Genomic DNA, 27034 nt, shown 5'->3' on the forward strand with positions numbered 1-27034 from the left:
AACTTACCTTAATAGACCTATATGCCCATTGATTTTGTTTCTATAAATTTTTTGAAATTCAATTTTCTCACCAAATAAGCTACGTCCTGATTTTGTCTTTGGTGGTCTGTACTGGTCCAACCCAGTAACAGCCACACCCCTTACAATGCTTGTTCTTTGTGGCTTTTATATTCGTCTGGAGTTGAATTTTAACTATACATTTGAAATTAATTTTTTAAAATTACAAAAGAACCCTTCTGCAATAACCTTACCATCCTGATTGCAGTTTTATAATTGCTCTCACCTGACCTCGCTCCAAAGTGGACGTTGCCATCTTCACCTGCTCTTCTTCCTGGAGTTGGGTCTTCAAGCCATTCTGATTGGATGAGTCGCATGACTTAACTCCCACACAGGCGCTCGGAAATTTACTCAGTCACAGTCCCAGAAATTGTAGGGAAAGCCGGATGCACTGGGTATGTTTCATTGCAGAAGGGACATTACCTGTCCCTTTTTTCAATAAACACCTGACTGATTGCTTATTTTCAAATTTTTGGTTATAATATGTGTGTAAAGTCTACATGTCATGTCTGAGGAAAAGGAAATACTTCAATAACAGTAATTGATTTGTTTAATAGAGCAATGAGTAATATGCAGATACTGTAACCAAACAAAGATTTTATTTCTAGCAATATTTTTACACATTTTAATACATAGTCCATCACGGATACCAGAATTTCCTCTACAAACTAGCTGATCAGAGCATAATATTATTCCTAAACATGTTAGAAACCTCTAGAGTACATGAAACACTGAGGATTTTCTGTTTGTTTTTTTATGCAATAATGTTTTACCTACCACTGGAAACAAGAGTTCTTTCAGTCTTCCCATCGTCTCGGCTCTCATCAAACCATCTAGGTAAGAAAACATAGAAGTAAATCATGCAAATTCTACAGATTAAACAGATTAAAATATAAAAAGCAGCATACAGCATTGCATCTCTCAACAAAACAATGGATTTCATCATTTAATCATGAAAATCAAAAGTCTTTACTGAGTGCTGGCAACACAGCACAGTGCTAGAAAAACAAATCTCAGTTTGCATATATTAACAGCATGTGCAGACTATGTTGAGAAAGTTCCCAGACATTATTATAGAAACAGGAAATACAGAGAAAGGCTTTTTGGTTATTAGTGCAAAACTAACATCCAACCAAAAAGTAATTATTGGGTATGTGCTATCTGGCCACACAGCTTCCTTTAGGCAATACCAGAGGAGTGTGCAGAATTTTTGGGCATGCAATGTTTTGATGCTCCTGTGACAAATTCAAAGTCTTTGCTGAGAATACAAGGCATGTTATTCTGTTCTAGTCACATTCAACAGAACCTGTTTTTGTAATATTGAAGACATTTCATAGCTTTCCAAGATACTCCATAAAATTTGGATGTTTTGAAAAATTCAGTTTGTTTCAACAATCACTCTAAGGGTCATTTGTCCCAGCATTAATGCCATCATTTTTAATGCAAAGGTGTTGATATCTATGTCAGTTATGGTCAAAGTACGAAACAGCAGTCAGCAGTAACAGATCACTTCTGATTATTGCAAGCAATCACATCTATACAGACAAATTTACAATTGATGTCATACTGAACAAAGATTTTCAACATGCAACTACTGATAACTTTAAAAAAGGGCTTCCATGGTATTTTATTAAAACCCAAGCCAAAAATGTTAACATTTTTTTTGGCAGCACAGTGGTTCAGAGGTTACCACTCTTTGCAGTCCCAGGTCCAAATCTCAACCAAGATACTATTTGCATGAAGTTTGCAGGCATGAGTGGGCTTCTTCAGGGCACAAAATTGAACTTAGACTGTAATGACATATGACCATGGTAGAGACATTAGAATGTGAGCCCCAACGAGGGACAGTTAGTGACATGACTATGGACTTTGTAAAATCTCAGCTCCCCTCTTCTTTCCAGCATTCTCAATTTGGTCCAACACTACAATCTTCTTTTATCCTGGTTCTTCTTCATGTTGCCTAAACTTTACTACATGTTAACATCTTTAATATTACAAGAACAAGTCCATATGAATGTGACTAACTCCTATGAGCTATAGAATGACCTGGATAAATGTGAACCTTTACAGACATTATTCTGTCCTATTACAGAAAGCACACATGACCTTCAATAGGGAGTTCCTAATAAATCATAATCCATCTTGTACTGACTGACTGCAATATTGTAAATGCTTATTGGTTGCTATAGGTCCCTGCAAGGAGGAAATAAAGGAGAAATTGCCTGCTGGAGGGGCAAGTACAACAGCTTTTCTAAAAGCTGTTAGGAATATTTTAGGCCTGATTTAATGCATCTAATTGGTTAGAACCTAAATGTGACTTTGTATTAGCCTCACCTTTCTGTTTAGCAACAATTATGGAATGCGGTGTGAACAGAGCAATGACCTCATCAATCTTCAGCTGGTCATTTACTGTTTAGCACTAATTACAATTCAGCAGGCTGGTGGTGGAGAGATGACAACACTGAATTTTTAACAGCAACAGAGGAACAGGTGTCATCCCGTACTGTGTAATAGGGTGATTCACTTTCAAAACTGAATGCATAAAAATTCAAACTTTTAGATGGTAAAAGAGCTGCTATGTATTTGATCTCTGTGCTAAGATGTTAATCTGTGCCTTTTATATCTAATTGGAGTTCACTTTTAAAGTAATGGTATCCTCTGGGCTAATCAGGAGGCCTAGAAGGTAGTATAAAATACTTAAATAGTCAGCTGCTTTTCTATACTTCTGGATCTGCTGATAATTTTGCTATACAATGTTCAGTAAAGATAAACTCTGATGCATTTGTTTTAATTATACACTATACACTATACATTGCACATGGCACAAATCAATTGTTGACCATAAGCAAATCAAATAGATCATTCAATACAATCATTTTAATAAATCCCCTTCAAATAATTGCATGCATCAAACCAAAGATAAAAATAAAGTGAGGTATTGAAAATGTTATTTGTTTCAGCAGTCACTCCAGGGATCATTTGTCCCAGCATCAAGCCCATCAATTTTACCTTCTATTATTCAAAGCAATAAAAAAATAAAAATGTACCATCAGTGTCATACCAAACTATTATTACTTTTAACATGCAATTACTGATCACTTTAAAGAATCAGCACTTGTAAGGCTGTCATAATATAATCCACCCCAAAAATTGAAATGATTCATATTTCCAGTTTATAAAAAATCAGCACTGTGTTCACAATGTAAAGAATCATTTGATGTCAACATTACCATAATCAAGTTACTCCCTTTCTTTGTATTTCCTGTACTCTGGGCAAAAGTGATTTGAAATAATGATAGTTGATCGGTTCCCCTTTCCTAGAAGTGCAAATCTGCATGTTCTGCAATGTAATTTTGTGTTTTCCTCTACTATCAATCAGTGTCCCTCAGTTGCCTCCAGCAAGAAAATATGATGCAATTTTTCAGTCCTGGAATTAAAGTCCTCGGCTTAGTGATGAATAAATTCCTTCTGACAAGAAGTTTTACATTGAACACGGCTGACTTCATTAGGTTTACATCTCTCACGATGCGTCTCACAAACTCTGACAGCAGATAAGAAACCGCCTTCAATTGACCATTTAACATCTAAATATAACCCACTGACTTCCAGCCTGTCTTCACAAGCAGGGGACTCAACAAGGCAAATGTGGGGCTGGTGCAATCAATTATTATTATTTTTTTCAGGCGGTAATGAAAATATTAATCTAAAACAGCAAGACGTGCAATAGTTCAGCAGGCTAGAGCCATAAGAGTACAATTAAAATTCATGTTGTCATATGACAATCTTGTAGGAAAATGATACAAATGTCAGTATAATTAGATTTGCTGTGCTATTTCTCTGCCCCACGCAGTAAAACAATGCTGATACTGAAGTGACAAGCCAGTCACATATCTCCAAATACTGACACTAAATATTTGGATCATTTCCCCAAGGAGCTGTGTTAACCTAGTGCTATTAAGCACGCTCAAAACCTGGAGAACTTAAAGTACTGGAAATAGAAAAGAAGTCAAAATTGTTTTATTAATAAGGGAGAGAAAGGAAAAGCTAATATGTGGCATACGGAATAGTAATAATAATAGGGGCTAAAACGTCTAGGGATGGCTTATCACCTGAAATGAAAGACAAGATCTGTCATTCTAAAGTACGACTTTACTCAAGGTTCCCATATGAATCAAAGCTGAATTCCAAGCAGTTATTGCAAATATGGGATCTCAATTATCTACTAAAGATTTTTGTCCACCCATTCTTGAGATATACACAGCACCATACACACTACAGCTAGGCAGATACAGTGGTATTGTCTCTCCACTCCTGGCTTGGTAATGTAAAGTAAATGCACAGCAGCAGACTGATACAACCCTTCCTCTGCTCACTCTCTCAATTTTCTTTTAACACATCGGCACATAGCATTCCTGACTGGCTCCCAGTCCTGCCTGTCCCTATCCCAGTCTAAATGCACCCTCAGCCTGCTAAAGTGGTAAAGGTGTTTTGAACTTTTATTTACTGAAATTCACAAAGATGTTAGAAATGTTAACTGTTTCAGCATCAATCTGTCTGACAGCAGACATTGCCTTTTTATAGTCAAATACCCTAAGACAGGAAACTAATACAGCCACCATATCTAAGAATTGGTTAGCTCCAAAATATTATATTTTCGTTATTGGGTCTGAAAATTCATCAACAAAAACTGTGAGTCAGCAGAGAGTGGAAATGTGCGTGCATCACACACTTGGGATGGTATTGCCTTCCATATTCCCTTTTTTCCACAATTTGCAGGTATTCCTACAGTGAGTTCTCTCTCTCTAGCTGTCTCCCTGTATATAAATACACACAGACCTTCTATAAATGGAGTGGTTCAAATTAACTTCAGTCAGCTTTGTCCATCACCCATGGGCCCACGGTAAGGACTCATTCCACCAGTACAAGTACCATGCTTTGAAAAACATTGGAATAGGGTAGTACAACCTACCTGTTGCATGGAAACAAAACCTGATGATTATTTCCATCCTCCGGGTATTGTACAATAACTTTATCCAAGAACCAGCCTTTGCCTAGATTAAAAAGTAGCATTTGTAAAAATGTAGGAATTAGATTTGCATAATAATAACTTGCCACTACATTAAAAAAAGGTTCCATTATTTTAAATACATCTAAAGTTTAAACTGTTATACATAAAAGTAACCAATAAGAAAAAAATAATGACTGGAAACAACACATGCTGGTTGTACAACGTTGTGTAGTTGAAAAGTTTAATATCACTGCTAGGGACGAGCGAGCAAATTTTTTAAATTCAGTCTCGCGGCGAATTGGGCCGTTCTTGCTTACCAAACATGTAGGCGAGAACGGCCTTTGTAAATTCGGCCGGCGAGACCGAATTTTTGGGACCTGCAAGACCAAACGGGAGCAGAGCTGTCAGCTCCGCTCCTCTATTTGCTTTTGCAGTCTTGTACTATGTGTTCCTGGATAGAGTTTTCCTATCCAGGAACACAGTGTGAGCCTCGCTGGCTGCTCATGAATGATTGCATGCATGAATGAATGAAATCCTATGATTTTTCCCACGGCCGCATTTATTCATAAATGCAAGCCGCATGACTCAGGACTGTGGATTTATGAATGGAGCCGTGAGAATCCTCCTCTCCGTGAGAGATCCCCAGGCACTACAGGTTAGAATCACTGCTCGCCCTTATTCTGACCTGTAGTGCCCGGGGATCTCTCACTGACAGGAGGATTCCCACGGCTGTATTTATGAATGCAGCCGTGACAATCCTCCTATAGTGATTTCCGATGGTTTTGCGAAGGTTCATCAAAATTTCGCGAACCCATTGGATCTTTGAGGAAATTTTTGCAAGAATGCTAGAGGCAGAGGTAGTTTTACAGCCACTAAACACTATAGATATACAAATCCCCCCCCATCACCCTGCAGTTGCTATTGCCATTTGCCACCACTGGACACTGCATGTAGTGGTTTCCAATTGCCTTCAATAATGCCACCAAGCAGAACATTTTTCTTTAGTTTATACAAAAAACTTATTTAATTATTACAGTACCATCTTTAATTCCATCTTGGCTAATTTGGATTTTTTGGAGTTTTCCTAATGAAACTGCTTGGATGCAAAACACATCAACCTGCAACAGAATAAATATATAGAATGAACTGTAAGGCAATTAGAGACACTGATACACAATAAATAAGCATGTAGAGCTACTATACACATTCTAAAGACACATTTTTTCATAGTCTCTGTAAACGTTCAATTCGTACAGCCAATCAACCTAATGACATTCTGACCCTAGGAAGGAGAGCTTGAACATTCAGCAGTTTACTAATTAGCTAAGATGGATATATAGGAATCCAATGTTCTCTGGCCTGCATTTGGCCATCTCATCCCCACTGGCTAATTTATTAAATAAAGCTCTTGCCTGTTTTACAGTTCATAAAGGTTGAACATCATGTTGCAGTTGAATAAAATATAAATATTGTTATGTTAATTAGCAAAGTGCTGCAATATATTTTGGAGTTAAATAAATGTAGTTCTCATACAGATTTTAATTTACATAATTTCCCTATTTCCTAAATGGATTGAGCTCAAATGTCACATTTCCATGGAACTCTTAGGATCTGGATTAAAGCGTGACTAAACTCAAAAGTAAAGATTTCCTATGTTTAGGGAACATTTAGAAAAGTGCCCAAGCAGTACCTAAACAAAAATCTACATTTTGGAATTCCTTTTGAAACAGAACAGTGCATCTTGCAGTATGTAAGTGTGCCTAGGCATTCCTGTGCCTTCATATATGCAGTGTAAGGCACTGAATATGGAACATCACCTTTATGCCAGATATGGCCTAGCCGGTATTTCGTTCCGGCCTAACTCCCCCTGGCCAATCCGGCCTAATGCCGGTTGGCAACCCGCGGCTCCAGAGCAGTGGGTTACCGGCGGAATGGCCTGGGGGCGTTGGGAACTACCTGAGCCAGAGCCGCCAGAGCTCCGGTGCCACCCCCTTGCAGTTGCTCCCCTATTTACTGCGGCAGGCGTTGATACAGGGTGTTCCCTGGTGGTGGGTGAAGCCATTGGGGCAGGTCCGGCCTAGTGTGCTCCCGCCCACCCCATAAATGGCCTAGTGGCCATAAACTTTGCCGATCCCTGCCCTAGAGTTACTCCAAAGTTTGCAAGGGGTTTCTTTAGATTTGGCTAGTTAACTTTCCACTTAATGGGAATTCCTATGTTAGGTTTTGTGATAGGTAGAAATATAAGTAAAGTGTTTGATTTTTAGTTCTTCCTGGCAATGGTTATTCATGCGTTGTTTCCAGTCCAGATGTCCAGTGCTTTTTCATATGATAGTTTTGAAAGACAAGTGTTCATGAAAGTAATCGACAATTGGTGTTATCTGAAAATGCTGAGAATGCAGGTTGACTGGCTGCCATGCTGACCACCTGCCTTCTATACCTTGCGTGTACCATATCTGGCAACTTTGCTGTACATATTTGCTGATTATGGCCTTTAAGAGCTTTTTCACACTAAAAGGAATTAGTTCTGCTTTAAAGCCTGACAGAATACCTAGCCCCCACCCAAAAAAAAAAAAAAAAAAATTGACATCCTTAAATAACTTACATTTCCTTTTTGAAACTGCACACTTCTAGCTTTGCTTTTATGTAATCTTCTTTTGCCAGAATCTCCATTAGTACCAAAAATGTTCAAGTAAACATTTGTTGTTATATCAGTATCAGAAATGGCTCCTGTATAAATGTGTATCTCATAATCCAGCACTGAAAGAAAATATATATTAGTTTTTAATCGGAATTTAAAAAAAAAAAAGATAAAAGTGTAAATCTCATTAACAGAATAATAAAACAAAATCAGCTGTTGCTGCAATATTTTCTTCTAGTCCACAGATTTCCCAGAAGTACTTTCTCTTGCCCTTAAAGTTCTTAGTCTGATGGCCAGCATCATTCAATCCAGTAAATTTGAGCAAAGGCTGTCAGGGAACAGTCCATCATGGTACTGGACAGTGAAAGGAGATGATGTACAGTAATGAGCTTATATCTGCTCTTTATAATCATCAGCATGCTACTTGTTGACATATAAACTAATGGGCTTCTTGTACGGCTTCTTCCACACTCTCCAGCTCTGCTGCTCAGGCTGTACCAAGTCTAATTCAGATACTTACACTACTTTTGTTTAAAAAATAAATTTAATGGTGTATTGATTACATCATTTGTGTCACTTTGCCCTAATCTTGTGTTAATGCTGCCAAAGCAATACTCATCTATCTAAACCAGAACAAAAACTTCCATAGTTTTTGCTATATTGGTGGTCCATTGTTTGTATGTTTTACTACTCATAATATTATGCTAAGTATATGTTGCTTTACAATATACATTGTATGATCATTTATTTTATCTATCTATGTTTGCAAGTAATACGGCCAGTGCGAGCTATGGTTGCAACAAAGGTATAGGATAGAGGTGAGCTCCCGAGTGATATTGAGCACTTACAATTCTAGAAAGTGCTCATTATCTCACAGAGATTTTTGTTAGAAAGCTTATGCAATCTTTCATTGATCATTCTATTTTCCTCCTAGAAAAGAAAAAGGTATTCTCATGAGCCATACCTGAACATGGGCTGTAGACAGGCTATATGCTTAGAAAATCTGTCTTTCTAAATGATCTCTATATCTTGTAAAATGCACATATATATCTCTCTGTCTCTATCAAACAGCTAAAATAAATATACAGCAAATAAAAGTTTTGTGTTTCCAGAAAACATTCTATCAGCAACGGACTGACAATTTTTAAGGAAAATTTCTTTTTTGGCTGTAAGAGAAGAAATGGTGTCAACATTAAAGCTGCTGCTAATGTATGCAGAGAAGAAAATGTCAGAGGACAGACTATCCAGGGATAAGAAATAAAATATGTAATACACAGCAAACACAGTAATTACTCTTCAAAATATATTTTACACATCAGACAGATCAATTCCAATCTTCATAAGCAATGCATATGACAGGAGGACTTGCATGTAAGTCTCACTGAAGAAGACTTGCTTCAATCTGGCTTTATGAGATGTGAAAGGCAATAACACATCCACTCTTTCTCATTCTGTTGAGGATTAAGCTCTTACAATAGCACAATGCCACAAGTACTGCAGACAATTCTACAAACTGCTACATTCAGATCACAATGAAAACATTTTGAAATCGAGTCCTGTACAATTACATATTAGAGTTTATTTTATGAAAAGGTGTTCCTTTCACTGGTAAATTGGAAAATTATCAATCATTATTAGTTTGGTAAATATCATTTTCAGTGTTCAAAGGACACCTGGTCTGCAGTCTTACATTGGTTGAGGACCTATACACATATATATAATAACCAACCTCTACTTACTAGTATCTGAATGAGTAGCTTGAAATGCAAAACCTCCTATATACCCTGAGGAAGTTTTTTTTTGCAAAACTAGTTGGAAATAGGATCAACTTCAGAAAGATTTCAACCATACTTGTGAAATCCTTTTTACATGGACTGTTATGGTACTTGCTGGTGTACTGATGTAGAGTTTTTATTATGTTAATATAAAAAGTGCCTAACAAATATGTTTATATTTATATATCAGTTGTTACTTTTTTGGTAACAAACTAGAAAAGCCCATTCTTACATCAGACCCATTACAGGTATATGGGTCCCCTGTTTTTATTTCTATTCTGCTTTATCATTTGAAAATAACAATTATTACAGACTATAACAGAAAATAACAATTAATAACAGACTATAACAAATAATTTATAGTCTGGATGAAAAGTTTGGTGCAAAATACACTTTTTAATAGACTTAATAATACATATTTCCCCCCAAAAGGGAACGATTGATGAGAAAAGAGGGATCAAGCCCCCGGATTAGGGACATTTTGAAGGTAGAATAGTAATAAAATTCCATGTTTTTTGAAACATCATGCCTAATGTGTAACCTTAAACACAAATAGCACCCAAAGCTTGTAGTACAATCCCTTGTCCAAGTCCGTGCTTTATTACTTTTTTAAGCAGCAAGCCTTTTTTAACAAAAGTTTTACAAAAATAGGCTGGAAACATTAATGTTGATTGATGAATCATTAAATATGATATGAATTTTTCACAAATCTCAGTTTCTCTTTTTCAAACAACATAAGCAAACTTTGACCTAAATACCGGTATTTGAATCTCTCTGTAGAGACAAAATTTTTACATTTATTACCTAGCATTGAAAACAGTAGATTAAAGACTGGCAAAATAATTTTATCTTTAATGTCTGAAGCATAGGTGCATCATTACACCACAGTGGAATCATGAAAACTCACATTAATGAATTCTGGAATCTTGTCAAGCATATACCTAGAGCTTTTGTTCTTGTGCGGATGCTTCTAGTAGCCCCCAACTATAAACTGGTTCCGCCACCTCAAGCTTTTGGCCTTTGTGCGGTGGTTCCTTCGGTATTCCAACTTACAACTAGTTATGTTATTAAACATGTTAACAGTTTTATATATATATATATATATATATATATATATATATATATATATATAAAACCCCTATATCTGAAAATAAAAACTAAAAAATACATACATGGTAATGGATCATTTCCAGCTATTGGCAAAAACAGTTCCCTCCATGTATCTCCGTCATCTTGTGTCTCTCCAAGCCATCGATTTACAGGTAGGTGAATTTCCAGATCTGAAGAAAGGTTCTGCAGTCTTATCTCTTCAAGATACCATTCTGGATTGTCTCCTAAATTGTCATGCCCAATGCGTATTTTGAATGGTCTTGACAAGTCATTTAAATTTACCTAAAAAAAAGTTTAATATGACAAAGAATTCAAAATATTGGATGTAAAAAATCCAAGAGTACATCCACCATGTATGTACCATGTACACCAAATTTTATAAATGAAAAGAATGTTCATCCAAAAGGTTAATGGGTTTGGCCTAAAAATAGCAACGTAATTGTCAAGTGTTTAACGCATTACTGTACATGAGTCTGAGGATTATATTTACCATATATGTGTGCATTTACCTAACTAAAGTTTGAACTGACAGTTTATAGTTAGGTAGACTAAAGGAAACCAAAAAGCACTCAAATGAAGAAGTGTGAAGCCTAAATAAAACATGTCCTAAAACAAATCCCATATATAAAAGTATAATTTCATTTTTTTTATTTTCATTATCTCATTTTTGGATAGTGGGCAGAGCCATGCAACTTCATATATTTACATGCCCTGGTCTAACTGTATATCCAAAATCACTGGCCTATGCCTTTAGATACAGCCTAATATGCCAGACATTTATTTCAAACTTTATACAGCTGTTTGAGGCTTGTTTGTTATCATTGGTGCAATCCACACACATTAATGGAAGCCTGACACAAGATAGTCTTTGCAAACAAAAGTTTTGCCTTTGGCCAGCAGGTATTGATGCTTTGGAAGAACGGGAGTACCCATAAGTATAAACCAGCCATTGGAATGATTGGGACAAGTGATGCTCATACACAGTTGGAGTTTATTGCTGGCTTTTTATGCAAAGGCTTTGCAGTGCCAGGCAGGCCTGCATTTTGAAGATTTGGGTCTGTATATCTATATTTAATTAGGTAAATTCAAACTTCAGGGGGATGGAGTTATCAGCATTCTATGTGTGTGTTCATTGTTTTAAGTGGCCCCTAAACCCATTTACAAAAAAATTCCACATTTTGAACTTGAAAAAAATACTTTCCACTAACGCACCGGAAACCACAATGTCCCATCCTAAAATGTGATGCATTTACATGTCATCATTGAATATTTTGCTTGGCTCTATACCCTATATTAAAATGGCAAATAAAAACCTAGTTTTCAGGGTCTGTGTTGTGATATCTTCTGGTTTAGGAAGAAATAATGCACTTTATAAGGAAGTGGAGATTTTTAACTTAGAAACCAATCATCCACCTTTCATTATTTGTAATTTTGTTCTGTTGAAAGAAAATTGGATACAATCAACATTTGATATAGCTGTGACATTACTAAATATACTGTACATTTTCAAACACACAACAGTTTTTACAACGTATTGCTGTTTGATTGTGAAGCTCATTTTTCAGTTAATTTTGAGGATTTAATAATACTTAAGGTATTGCACATAATATATTCATTATAGCTTATGAGTAAGAGACGTCTGTTGAGGGAGTATATGTGTTAGACTTCCGTATATATATGAGAAGGCAATCATAAAAAATACCTCCTCTGTTCTGACACTTTTCTTTTATGTATAATACGTTTTTATTGAATGATAAACAAGATTATAATAACTCATCGTAAAAAATACAAGAAAATAAAGTATAAAACACAAGGGCAGAACAAAAAGACAAATTTTCAAAAAAGCAAGTTTTTCAAATTTTTGGAGGTAAAAAAGAAATAAAATAATTAATACACGAGGAACTAGGTGGGGAGGGGGCATATAGCACAAAACACAACCTTTAATTTCTCATCCAAAAATACAAAGGTAAGTACACTTTTCCATATATGTACACATAATTACAGTTAACATCTCAAAACGGAGTTAGTTCAGATAAGCCTGAACTGAGAGTTTTTATAATAGGTCCAAGTGTCCCATGACATATTATCTCTAGAACCATGAATTTCCCATAATATTTGAGATTCCATAGCTTCAAGTTCATTAATTTCACACATCCATTCAGCAATAGAGGGAGCTGTCATAGAGCCCCAATGTCTAGCTATTACTCTCTGGCCTGCTATAATAAAATGTCGAAGGAGACCTCTCCTAATAGTTTTAAAGGAGCCAGGTAACATAGCCGAGAGTGTGATATTTAGGTGTGGTTGAATGTCCGTTCCCATAATATGGTTGTAGATTTTAAATATCTTATCCCAAAAGCTTTCTATTGCTGGACAGGAACTCCAGATATGGGGTGATCACATCTCCAGCATTTTGCTGTGTATGTAGAATCAAACTGATGGATATCCATGGGGCATCTATACCACCTACTAAAAATGTTGTAACATCCTTCCAACCTTGCTCCCTTGAAACAGAAGCTTTTCAAAAGCTGTTGGTTGTCTGTTAACATTAAATAGGGTTTAGGGAAGTTACATAATTAGGTATTTAACCATAGTTAGGTAATTCACCATTTCTTAAAATTTCACCAAGTGTAGGTGCATCCTCAGCGTTCCAAGCCAGAAATCTGGTGGACTCCATAGTTGTAGGGAAATTCAGATTACCAAAAAGTGGAATTAAAGAGCTGGGTTTAGATGATAAAAACTTATGTTGCACCAATGAATCCCAAATCGACAGAATATATACCACTGATGGTGGCCTCTGTGGAGGTAACGACCTTGTCTGGGGTTGAACCCATAAAAGAGAGGCCAAAGGGTGCATGGATAAAAATTCATCTGGAGTCACCCACATTTTAGACTCCCTACCATGTGCCCAGTCCAATATCAAGTGTAGAATAACTGCTTTATAATACAGACCAAAGACTGGTAGTGCGAGTCCACCTCTGGATTTCTGCCTGGTGATAATTTGTTTACTGATCCGTGATGTCTTCCCAGACCATATAAAAGAGCGAATCAAACGCTGCAAGCGGGCACAAAAATATTTTGGAGGTGGAGTCGCTACTGTATAGAAATAATATAGGATTTTGGGTAAAATATCCATTTTTACCACATTAATTCGACCTGTCCATGATAGGTACAACACAGAATATGTCTTCAAAGTACCTTCAATACTGTGGAGTAAAGGCCTATATTGTCTGCCATAGAGTTTAAATCACTGGGTATGCGCAAATATTTGAGTGATTTATCCTGCCACCAGAATGGGAAATTAGTTTTTTTTATTGTAGAACAATCTGTGGGACATCGAAATGCCCATGGCTTCAGTTTTGTCATAACTGACCTTGAAATTACTCCCCCCACTAAAATGGTCAAATTCTTTCAATAGCAAAGGAATGGATATAGAGGGAGAAGTAAGGTACAACAATATGTCATCTGCAAAAATTGACATTTTATGGTGTTGAGTATCAATCAGGCGATCTTTAATGTCTGGGTTGTCCCGTATAGCATTGGCCTAAATGTTCCATTGTCAGAATGTATAGAAGCGGAGACAATGGGCAGCCTTGTCTTGTTCCATTTTTAATTGGAAAATACATCATTAATACTACATTAATCCTTACCTTGGGGTATGGGTTGGTATAAAGGGCCAATATCTTATCAAATAGCACAGGTCCTAGCCCAATTTTCAAGAGTGTTTCCTCTAAGAAGGTCCAATCCACCCGGTCAAATGCCTTCTTGGCATCCACTGATAGAAGGCAAGTGGCAATCAACTTTTTTTGTGCCCAGTGTATCAGGGAGGCTGTTTTTAAAGTATTGTTGTGTGCTTCTCGGCCAAAAGTCTAGTCCAGTTGGATCAATGAAGGAATAATATGTTTTAACCGATAGGCAATAAGTTTGGAATAAATCTGGATATCTCATATTGGTCAGAGAGATGGGCCGGTAACTGCTACATATAGAGTTATCTTTACCTGGCTTGGGGAGTATTGTTATATGAGCCTCTAAGGAATGAATCAGGAATGGTGTATTCTTTGAAAATGACATGTCAATCCTTTAATACTGTGAGTCACTGGGTAAAAAACAACTATGCACCTATGGAGGTAGCAGGGGTAGCAAACTGGCCCTGTACATTACATATAGCATAGAAAAAAAAACTGCAACAATGCTACTGCTTACTACAACCCGTGAGGATAATGCACAGACCCATTGAAATAAAAAACTCAAAACAGGTTGTGAAAAAATAGTAAAAAAAAGTATGAACCCAACCTATTTGTATACTTTTTGCAGGTCCGTGACTTATGTGAAAGTGACAGTGCAAGTATTAGACAAAGACTTTAAAGCATTTAAAGCTAGTCAACTAACATTTTTACTAACATGGCCTCTATGCTTCTAAAGTTTATTTCAAGGTAAAATATAATCTAAATGTCTATAGGCAACAATGGAAAAAAATCAGCTATTTTCTCGGATTGTTATTGTTCTTCATTTTTGATCTTGAATTTAGAAATGTCACTTGTTCTTAATGTAAGCAATTACTAATGCATCCAATGTGATGAAGAATGATGGAGACAGCAATGAAAATACAAAGAGAGAACCTCCTGAGGGGATCGCATTGCGGGTGATAGTACTGGCAGCCAAAGCTGAGGCCACACATAAAACACCAACACCATACAGTAAATTAAGTCAGTCTTTCCAATTACTTTCCTGAAAGATCTCATTTTAGGCAATGTGTTAAATTCCATCTCAGTTTTAACGGGAGCTGGTTGAATTCCAGTACATTATCTGGCATGACATTATTCTGTGGCCTAAGGTAAATTAAATACATGGATAAAACACTGAAAAGGTTTTTTAGAGAAGGAAAATGAAACACATACAGAAGCCGATATAGTAACGTTTTAGCTTAATGAATGTGAGCAAGTTATAGTCATTGATAAGGAGAAGGCTATCTATGTTGCTTATGTTTTTAAACTTTTAATATTAGTTATTTTAAAAGTTGTGATTTTGACAAGCATTTTGTTTTATGCTTTTGTATGATAGAAAGATTATTTCCAAATACAAAAAACATACCTGAAAAAAGACCCAGTCCATCAAAATCAACCACTAGGGAAAAAATCCTATCCCAGATAAAAACCCTATAGACGGTTGATCCGGAGGAAGGCAAAAAAAACATAGTTAAATTTGCTCCAACAGGTAAAAAATTATTTCTGGATCTGTGAGGCAACTTTGAAACCTTAATATCAGTTATATTCTGTGCTTCTAGAAAAGCATTCAGCTTGTTCTTAAAGCAATCTATAGCAGTTTACTATAGTTTCTAAAACTACTTCCTGAGGGAGCCTTTTCAACATTTTAACAGACCTTACAGTGAAGAATCCCTTCTTTATCTGAAAATTATTATTTTTTCCCCTGGACTCAAAGAGTGCCTCCTTGTCCTTTGTAATCACCTCAAAGTACATCATTGGGAAGAGAGTTCCCTATATGAACCATTTATATATTTATACAGGGTGATCATATCCCCTATAATATCCATTCTCAAGGAAGAATAGATTCCGTTCAGCTAATCTCCCCTCATAGCTAAACTCCTTCTTTTCCTTTATTAGTTTAGTTCCCCTTCTCTGCACTCCCTCTAACTCTACAACAATCTTTTTGTGAACTGGCAGATTTTAATTAGTCTCCTTGCTATTGGTTTAATGTATTGACTGCATGTCATTATTTTGCACAATCTTACTAATGTAAATGTATCATCATATCTAAAAGTCAAAAAAAGATCAGGCCAAAATGACATACTTTTGCTTTGAGATTCTGTGGTAGCTGATTATATGGTCATCCCTGAGCAGCAGATACTGCAGTAATATTTAGGGCCTGATTTATACAGCTCTCCAAGGCTAGAGAGGATACACTTTCCACAGTGAAGCTGGGTGATCCAGCAAGCCTGGAATGGATTTCTTAAAAGTCATTTGCTATTTGTTAGCAAATGTTTTCAATCCTGACAACATTCATTCCAGGTTTGCAGGATCACCCTGTGTTTACAGATAAAAGTGTATCCTCTCCAGCCTTGGAGAGTTTTTATAAATCAGACCCAATGAGTGAACTAAAAATTAGCAATCCACATAGGATTTCTAATATCATTCAGGCAAGGTAGCTGTAGTATAATGGTATCTAGAAATAAATTAGATTTAATAATCAGAGATCTTCATAACAAGGGCACATCATTTATTGATAGGAAGATGCCACACTCATCATACCTCAATGGACGGTACGTTTAATAGACTTTTCTTATGAACTTAATAAGCTCAAATGCAAAAAGGAAGCTTGTTTGTTCAACCCGAAGCACAGTTTAAAAATGATGAGAACTAATTATTGCCTGTTTTTTTTTATCCAGGCTAATAACTATCTGTTTATGTAAATGTGGTAATTACAACATTGTAAACAAACACTATGCTAGATGCATACCTGGAATGTATCAGCACTATTCACATTAAACAGCTGATGACTCCCTGATCCTAGCATAATAGGACCAGAATTTGACCCTTCACCATAGACATAAAGGAACACTGTGGCATCAGTGCCTGAGTTGGGGAGATTACCGGTGACAACGGTAATTTTCCAGTCTCCGTCTGCAATAGGAGAAATATGAATATTAGTGTTTTTAGAAAAAAAACGTATAATTGGAGAATAAATAGATGAACAGGCTTGCATATTTTTGGCATAAAATTGGGAAGCAGGGAAAAGATTGAAATAAATACACATGAATGAACATCAGGTGACATGTTTGCTTTCCTATTCAGGATGCAACTTTATGTGTCACTTACCTCCTAATGGACTGCAATAGATCATCATCACACTTCATTTTTTTATCTCCTATACATATATTGAAATTTTTTTATTCTTTATTAATGTAACATTCACCTTGTCTCCAGCATTGCCCCTCTAAAAAACTCTGCTACACTGCAAGTCTACTGTTGGATTGAATGATAACCAGCATTATTCAACCCAATTCTGGTGATAAAGTATGAACCAGGAGTTCAGTCTTATTTATAACAGTTTATTATTTCAAATGAGATGTGTACGGGGCTACAAGTTGTATCATAAAGTGTGTTACTGAGCTCACAGTCCAGTATTACAGAAAGCAGTGTTCATGAGGTGCGTATAAAACGATTTTAAAAATTGATCTTAGAATGGATTCAGGTTAAGGGAAAAAAAGAAGATTAAAATAAACAGTTAAATGATTGAATCTCCCAGTTGCTAAAACAGCAAAGCAACATATATGAGATAAAGCATTTCAACTTATTGCTGGACATTTTTATTCATATTTGATCTGTAAAATCTGGACTGTAGATAGCCAGCTTTAGTTAAACTGCTACTGTACAGGAGAATGCATCCTTTTTTCCCAGAGATTTGACTAAATACTTTTCTGCTTTACACTACTTTGCTGAAAAAAGCTCAGTACATGGTGCAAGGATTTACACAAACGTCTAGGCAAATTCTTTTATGGTTTTGTTCTCAGCATTCATGACAGGCTATTGAAATAACATCCACAAAAAGACTGCTAAATGGTCTTATGTGATCATTCAAAATGTAAAAACAAAGGGCTGCAATGTTGGCATTCCTCCAGGTGTGCAGCTCCCTTGACATACAGCTCACATGAAAGACTGGCTATAGTAAATATAGGAGCCAGGTAATTTACAAAGATTCTAAAAGGTACTCAGCATTCACTGGCACCATGTCAAAGTAGATGCATGCTTTTAGTTTTAAAACATACCACCCAAACAGAAATGTATATTGTCATAAAGCATTATACTATATCTTTCAACAGCATTATACCTATCAGCAGTAACGTGAATGTTCCTATCCATATGAATCAAAAAATCAGTCTCCCTCCCACAAAAGCCTATTAAAAAAGTCAGAGCCCAACCTACCTAGCAGCATAAGAATCTATTCTTCATAGGGTAGGTGGACCTGGTTGCCAAGCTTAAAGGACAGCTCCAGCTTATATTCATTTTATCTAATGTACAGCTCTACCTAATATGTTGGCGCTATATGATTACTGCCTATTAATATTAATACAAATGAATAGATCTGTCAGTAGTAAGGTAAAAAAAAACATTTCCTGCTGCAAAGCTTCCCCTTGCACCGGCACTGTCCCCCAAAAGCATTGAAAAGTATGATCTAGTTGTGTATTTTTAAATTTTACAGTACATTATTGAAACTAATGACTCAAAATCTTTTTTATATCAATAATCTGGATATAGATTTTAATGTATGGTGTGTTTAAAGATATATAAAAACTGAAAAGTGATTTTCCATTGGTTTTACTATGAACAATGAAAAGTTGAGTGCTGAGTGAGTAAAACAAAAATTGTATTTTAAATTATTCATCATAAAATTGTTGGGGTCACTCTATATAAAGCAAACACCCAGAGAGAAGTTTATCCAGATTCTCAACTAATTCATGAAATTGTATTACAGCAATTTCCTCTTTATAGGGTCACCAGAATAAAATGGTGCACCCCCAGCAGCTAGTATAGAAGGCCACATCTAGGCTCATAGCGTATACCCCACATGCACTCTCCCATCTGCAAATGAATCAAAATTGTTGAAAACAATGCAGTCTGATCTTGACAGCTTCCTGTGATGGTAAATATGCAAATCTTTAGGTTTATCATGACAACAAAAATACATTAAACACATTATACAACAAAATGATATAAAAATAACACTGCAATAATAACTCAAATATCGGCCCACTGGAAATATAGTAGAAGTAGAAATCCCTACCAAGACAAGGTATGTTAGTTTGGGCTAATTTAGGTCTCCAACAAAAATATTAAATTGAAATCTTAACATTTTTAGTAATTTGTATTCCCAGAACACACTTTGGAAAGGCAGAAAGATCTATAAAATAATCAATAAGTACTAATGTTCTAAGATAATGCAAGCACCCTCCACGTCTACAGCATTACAAGGTCCCCTGTGCTTTGTACTATACATGCAATTAATAGAATGGTAAACATTAGATAATTCATCAGAATGGTAACAATAGATTCACAGGATCAGACATAAATAAAACATTTTAAACAATCTTACCATTGTTTTCTGTAGGTGATGTCACCTTGGAAAACACTTCCATGTCTATAAAACCAGAATAAACTAATTATGACAATAATTAATTGCAATAATGTCAAAAATGTGTTAAAATGCACAGATTAGATGCTAACATATGGCATAATCTAACAAAATACACATCAAGTGGCCAGTAACTATTTGGAAAATTTCTAGTTTACAACAATTCAGAAAATCAAACTTCATGTTGGTTTTTAAGTACCAGCATTTTTGTCCTAAAGTGATTCTTGTTCATGTTATGGATATATAAATATTTACAACACCTCTATAACCTTTGTAGTTCTAGGCACTGTTATGCTCTCAGCAGCTCAGCTCACCCTGCTCAATTATCTTAAGAGTGGCTCATCAGCCATTCAGTCCTTTAATTTTTAATGTAAACTCAGAGCAGATGACCTAGGAGGTAAGGATGCGGAAAGGGGGAAACAAATGTTCACTGATCTGCTGAGGGAAGGACAGAAACAAAATCAGTGCTTCTGCTGTGTTTTTGAAGATGAATTACTACCCAGTGCCAGCAGCTACGGAGTTCAGTAATGTTAGGTTGTAAAGCTGATTTACTATGAATAATATAAGAATATGTAAATACTTGAAAAAACTTGAGAAAACTTCTATAGCCTGGTCACAGGTTCACCTAAATGGGAATGTATATTTGTTTTGGTGAGGGCCATTTAGTCAGGGAAATAATTACTGAATATTAGTATTTCATGTTTTTTTTACCAGCAAGTGCATCTTTTCCGTTATGGAACAGCCAAGATTTCTAAATGACCATGTGTGTTTAAAAGGAAAGACTTTTTCTTTAACCCATCTTGCTCACGATATCCTTTTTCATGATAAAAATATAGTAACTGGTAACAGTATTTCAGCATATGCAAAATGTTTGAGAGGAAAGAAAGAGGTTGGAGGCTCAGAGTCAATTAATTATTATGTATTGACATATTTCAGATTCATACACAATTATTCAGAAGATTCAGATACTGTATATCCCCTGTTCTGTTATTAATCACAGAACTGGGATACCAATTACTATACAGATATGCACTAGCAGGAATAGTTTTTTTAACCATATTTCCGTATACAACCCGATGCGTCTCGGCACTGTTAGGCTTCTTCAGGGGTACTTTACTGTATACAAATATCTATCTATCTATATATATATATATATATATATATATATATAATACTTGTATATGTACCCCTGAGGATGCCTAACCATGACGAAACACATTGGTACGTATATGGAAATACGGTTTTTCAAGGAAATTAGGTTACAAGATAAGGCTGAGCTTAAAAGTAAAGTGTAGGGGTTGGACTTAGATTATATACAGAGTTTAAGCTGAAGCTAAAGGCTAGTTTTAAGGAGAGTTTTTTCAAGGGGTTACACTATAATTACAGGTAAGCAAGGTATTTGATATTAATCATTTATATAAATAAATGTGCAACGAAATATAACATGATTTACCAGAGCCAAATATTTATGTTTAAAAAAAATTACTCTAGTAAAAATTTTTAACCTCCCCAAAAATGTGAAGAAAAATGTGATTAGTCCCACAGCATACACCAACATGAGAATATTCATAGGCCACACCAATGTTGTGTGTTTCCTTTGGCAGCAAGTTACCAATGTTACCTGTCAATAGTTGGTTTATATGCTTTTCTAACTACATTTGACAAGTTAAGCATTTTGTACAAAATGTCAGAATTGGAAACCCCAATTCAGTGACCTCTGGCAAAGCTTTTCAAAGAATTAAACCATTAGGTCAAAATTAGAATTTTTACCATATGTAAACAGCTATTGATTCCTACTCTGAAAGATGAAATGCAAGAAAACCTTTGGTAAATGTCATTACAAAAACTACAGCTGCCAAGGACAGATTAACAGCTTAAAATTCTCACACAAAGTCTGCTGCTTTGCTGAAGATATCCAATCTACAAACCCTTCATACACCAAACATTTTTATAGATGAATGGGGCAACTTTAATAATTAGCTTTATTGCCAAGAACTTTGAATGCATTCCCAAAATGTGCTAAATGACCTTATAAATGATAATATCATTTTTTTTTACTATTTTTAGAAATTCCTTTTTGTGCATATAAAATCACTGATTATAAAGTACCTGGGATCTAACCTTTTTCCAAACCTTTTACATTGAAAACATCATACTGGTAACTCAAAAAATTAGGAAAATTAGAGAGTGATTCAAGATCCAAAACAGCAATAAATGTACAAAGTTGACTCAGTAATCACGATTTACTAAAAAAAAAAAAAAAAACTCATCTAAGTAAATAATAAAAATGAAAAGATATTTTGTAAAGGATGGCCAATCATGTGTAGAGACAGCTCAGTAAAACTGGATTTTGCTTGCACATGACTGGATGAGCTAAGTAAGCATACCTTCATTTATTCAGTGTAAATTTCCTTTGCAGAGAGAAAATTCATCTAACTTAATGAATGAGTTGACGTTGTGCTGGCTTTATCATCACATCTTATGTAATCATTTTTATGCAAATGTTTGCAGATTGAATTTTCACTTTTTTCACTATTTTATTTTATTCACTAAAAAAGATTAAAATTTGTTTTAATTAAATTTCCCTTAAAAGTAAACATGCTCTACTGCTTTCATCAACTATGCCTCTTACTATTGCCTGTATAGAGGGCTAAATCTACATAAATGATAGTTTGCTTATGCGAAATGCAAAAACAAACTCTCAAACCAACACCATATGCTGGAGTTTTTACTGGAGCACAGACTTATTGGGCCTGATTTCTCCAAGACTGGAGAAGATAGACTATCCTGCGAGAACCCAGGTGATCCAGCAAACCTGGATTTCATTTCTTAAAAACCATTTGCTATTAGTTGGCAAATATTTTCAATCCTGGGCTGGATCATATCCAGGTTTACTGAAATACCCAGTCTATCTTCTCCAGTCTTGGAGGGCCTACAAAAAAGGTCCAATTTGTGTAGTTTGTGGTTGTTGTGTGACTGTGAGGGGGGTTGGAAGTTGGAAGAATTTAGTACAAATTAAACTACCCTTAATTTGTTCATAATTCATGTATTATAGGACACTTTTAATTAGCATACAGTGAATACAAAATGTCTTGTTTCATCTAAGAATTTAAAAAAGTTTACCTTGCACCATAAGCTCTACTTCAGAATGCAGAATGCCTTGGGACATGAATGGAAGCCACCTAGCAAAAAAAATAAAAAATGATAAAACATGCTTACATATAATAAAGGTAATCCTTTTACTCCTTATGTGGACTCCCCCCTAAAGTATATGTTGTGCTTTTGAGGATTCACATGCTTTGCATTCTATCCCAAAAGATGTGATGTCAGAAACAAGGTAGTTATAATTCCTTTTTTCTTTTTAGGTACATTTTTATTTATGAGGGGTCTATTTATAGCAGGAAATCTGAAATTCATCAATACTCTCTGGTGGAGAAGTGATCCCCTGCCATTAAAAACACATGGACCAGGAAAATTCTTCACCAAAGAATGTTTTAGTTAATGTTGAAGTTAAAAAAAAATTAGATTTCACGGTATTTTTATGTAACAAATTTTTAAATTTGTGAATTATTAGGATTTAGAATTTGCTATTGGTATTTCCTTTTTTCCAGGTTCCAGATGTTAAGTAATGTTATATACTTAAAAAATGTATTAGTTTAGGTATAGTGGGGTTGTGGTGACATGGCATTCCCCTAGGCTGGGTGGGAGGAGTTAATAGGTGTAAAATAATTTGAATGATACATATGATTAAATAGCCTGCATCTAGCACATACCCTCCTAGCTTTGTTACATGGCTCTCCTGTCTAGTAGTTGGCATGAGACTATTTCATGATTTATAATTTAAGTAAATTAGTTGATGTGCACCAGTAAGGACACATTAAATAAATTGATGGTCAAAAATTCTTTAAAAGGAGCTCGGTGGTGTCCTTATTTAATAAATTATTTATGGCTGATGGTTAATTTGTGATTTTAATTTACGGTATCTGATGTTCTGTTTACCAATTCTTTCTTAATGTAATAGCAACCTAAAAGGGACTCAATGCATTCATTCTTTTTCTACCAGAATATTTATTTCTGAATATAGATGTATATACTGTAGAATAAACCTTTTTTAGCACCAAGGGAGATTCTACATCCATTGGCTGCCCAAAGGTTTCAAGAGTCTAAAATGCACAGATTTTAGGAGAAGTTAACAAACAAACAATTCTTATTTACCACACCAGGCAATCACTTTTACCATTGTTATACATTCTGTACAGAAACAACATTGCTGATTTGTAGCTTTAGCCTTGCTCTGTATTATGTATAACACTGTGAATCTCAGTTGGAATGAAAATAAAAATCTTTAGTTTTACTCTTAACTTTATAAATAAATGGGCTGAAAGAATGCCTTTGTGACAGGTACTGTCGTAGGAAAATAAAATACAAATATTACCCAGAAAACCCGGAGTGACACACAGGTTGTGAATTAGTGGTGGGCTCAGATTCCATAAAACTGACAATAAACATATAAGTAACCTTGAGGAAATACAGATATAGAGCTTTTAAAACTGCACAGAGAAGAGTTGTGATGGCATGAATAATGTTACCTTTCACAATTGAAGATGTATTCTGAGACATTGCCCTGTTCCCCAATGATTACTTTCTCACAATACCAGTACTGTGACTTGTGACTGGCCTCACAGCCGAGACTCACTTTCTGTAGTTTCCCAAGTGACACAGCTTCAATTTCAAACACATCAACCTAAGGGATGAGAGCAGAGTTAAATGTGAGGAATCATAATACATCTATCGCTCATTTACCTGCACCAGCTCTTTCTGTCTGCATTACATTGCTATGTCTTTCTACACTATGAGAAAATTGATTTTTCTGTGTGTACTCAGGAGAAGGGAAATATCCCGAGTCGCATCTTCTCTTTTGAACATTTGCTTGCCTTGTACTGGTTCAAGAATTTCATAATTGTAGACAGCCTTTCTCCGTTTATTAGGTAAATGTTTTTGTACATATATACTTACAGGACCAATACTTATAATGCTTTAAATATTTCCCTTCATCATCTAATCTAATTATCTGTTAACTACATTATCTTCATACGCAACTTTTTCTGGACTGTGATCTTTGGATTTTATTATTTTTGGTATGCGCCATTTGGTGGGCAGAAGGATGTCATGTATTTATATACAATAGTTCTGCACAATTATTTAGTCTGATTCTTTTTAAGGTAGCACAATATACAGTTAGGTCCATAAATATTTGGACAGAGACAACATTTTTCAAACAATTTTAAATGAAAGAACTCAGATGCAGTTGAACTGCAGACTTTCAGCTTTAATTCAGTGGGTTGAACAAAAAGATTGCATAAAAATGTCAGGAACTAAAGCCCTTTTTTACACAATCACTTCATTTCAGGGGCTCAAAAGTAATTGGACAATTGACTTGAAGGCTGTTTCATGGGCTGGTGTTGGGAATTCCTTCATTATGTCATTATCAATTAAGCAGGTAAAAGGCCTGGAGTTGATTGGGGGGGGATGGCTTGTATGTGGAAGATTTTGCTGTGAACAGACAACATTTGGTCAAAGGAGCTCTCCATGCAGGTGAAACAAGCCATCTTTAGGCTGCAAAAACAGTACAAACTCATCTGAGCAATCACTATAATATTAGGAGTGGGAAAATCTACAGTTTGGTACATCATGAGAAAGAAACAAAGCACTGGTGAACTCAGCAACACCAAAAGACCTGGAGGTCCATGGAAGACAACAGTGGTGGATGATCGCAGAATCATTTCCATGGTGAAGAGAAACCCCTTCACAACAACCAACCAAGTGAACAACATTCTCCAGGAAGAGAATTTTTGAGTTTTTGGTTATGTAACTGTGTAGCTCTCTGTCACATATTTTTCTTCCATCATCACCAAACATCTGGAAGAAAACATCTGCAGAGATGAGAATGCAGACATGGAAGTTCTCTTCTCCTCTGCCACTGCCCCTAACTGCACACTTTCCTTTCCACTGTTATAATTATACAATGTCAACTTATTTAAAGCCAGTTTATGACCAGTGAAACAAGAAAATGTGTAAAAGGCAATCTTAGAAAAGGTTTGAGCACAGGGATTGTGTGCCAACAGACTCCTTCGATATAATTTGTGCTCTGTGGCTACCCAGTAAGAGATTCTTATAATCTTAGGGTTCAAGGACTAAAGAATTAAAGAATACTCCTCAGGTAGACAGCCATTGAAAACACCCAAGGCTAACCTTTTATCCATTTAGTACAGAGGTTGCCCACCGGTGGTCTGCAGAAAAATTTTGGTGGTCCGCTGCTCTGGCTGTTGCGCCCCCCCCGCGCGGGGTCAGGAGAAGCGGGGTCCGCGTACGGATCCCAGGCTCAGGGCAGTGGGCGAGTTGTGTCTCTGGACACTCAGACCTGCGATGGGAGAGTGGGCCAGTTCTGGCATCCAGACGTCACTATGGGGGAAGTTTCTTCCCCTTGAGTGACACATGTCTCTCCGCGTATGTGCGATCCGGAGCCCGTAAGTTTAGTGGTCCGTAGGTCTGAAAAGGTGGGCGACCACTGATTTGGTATATCAGTCCCCCCAGGAAAACTGTTTCTAATATTGCTCATTTCAACTAGTCAGCAACAAGTTTACCACAGCAGCCACAATCTGATTGATCGATATGGGAAGGACCATATAGCAACATTACTCAAAATGCCTTCCTCGGCAACATTTATAACACTTTGCTTTTCCTTGGCTGTTTGCTTTTCAAGGAAACATGCCTACTATAAGCAATGATTACAATTATTTTAGAATACCTAAAATTATTGTTACCTCTCCTTGTTGGAATGGATGCAACAGATTTGATTTGACCAAATGTCTTTTTCCTGAGTCACCTCTTGTACCATAGACGCAGATGTGTACTGGAGCATCTGTTCCTGCTTGATCTAAATGTCCAGTAAAGACACTGACCTTGTATTTCACAACTGTAAACCAAACACATGCCCTGATTACTAAGAATCCAAAGGTCTTCTAAAACAAATGCATATGTAAAAAAAAAAACAAAACAAACAAAACACAGTTTTTATTATATATTTTTTTTTATTATTTGTGATTTCCAGTGTAGGGCATATTCTGTAGGGGTCAATATGCATTATACATTATACACAGAATCATTTATTCTGTATATAATACATCTACTGTAAAAATCATGTAATCAATTTTACATTTACTTGTTGTACAAAATATAGAGATTTGCAGAAAACCCAGTGGAGGGAGATCTTGGTGGCAGAATACTATTGATCACCTTTTT

The 27034-nt window shown here is 35.9% G+C and overlaps 1 protein-coding gene across 2 annotated transcripts in view; it reads right to left on the reverse strand.

Annotated features, from left to right (window-relative positions):
* RP1 (RP1 axonemal microtubule associated) overlaps positions 1-27034 on the reverse strand; it is a 198862-nt gene that overhangs the window by 92350 nt on the left and 79478 nt on the right. For both annotated transcript variants that reach the window (XM_072411198.1, XM_072411197.1), the window contains exons 21-30: positions 26557-26708; positions 24322-24476; positions 22856-22914; positions 19694-19738; positions 17060-17223; positions 10651-10870; positions 7668-7822; positions 6105-6183; positions 5027-5108; positions 835-890 (exon numbers count right to left, since the gene is read on the reverse strand). In XM_072411198.1, the coding sequence (XP_072267299.1) occupies positions 835-890; positions 5027-5108; positions 6105-6183; positions 7668-7822; positions 10651-10870; positions 17060-17223; positions 19694-19738; positions 22856-22914; positions 24322-24476; positions 26557-26708 (1167 nt within the window). The remainder of the gene's footprint in view (positions 1-834; positions 891-5026; positions 5109-6104; positions 6184-7667; positions 7823-10650; positions 10871-17059; positions 17224-19693; positions 19739-22855; positions 22915-24321; positions 24477-26556; positions 26709-27034) is intronic.

This window comes from Pyxicephalus adspersus, chromosome 5 (genome assembly GCF_032062135.1).
Source record: "Pyxicephalus adspersus chromosome 5, UCB_Pads_2.0, whole genome shotgun sequence".
In the NCBI taxonomy this organism is placed as follows: Eukaryota; Metazoa; Chordata; class Amphibia; order Anura; family Pyxicephalidae; genus Pyxicephalus; species Pyxicephalus adspersus.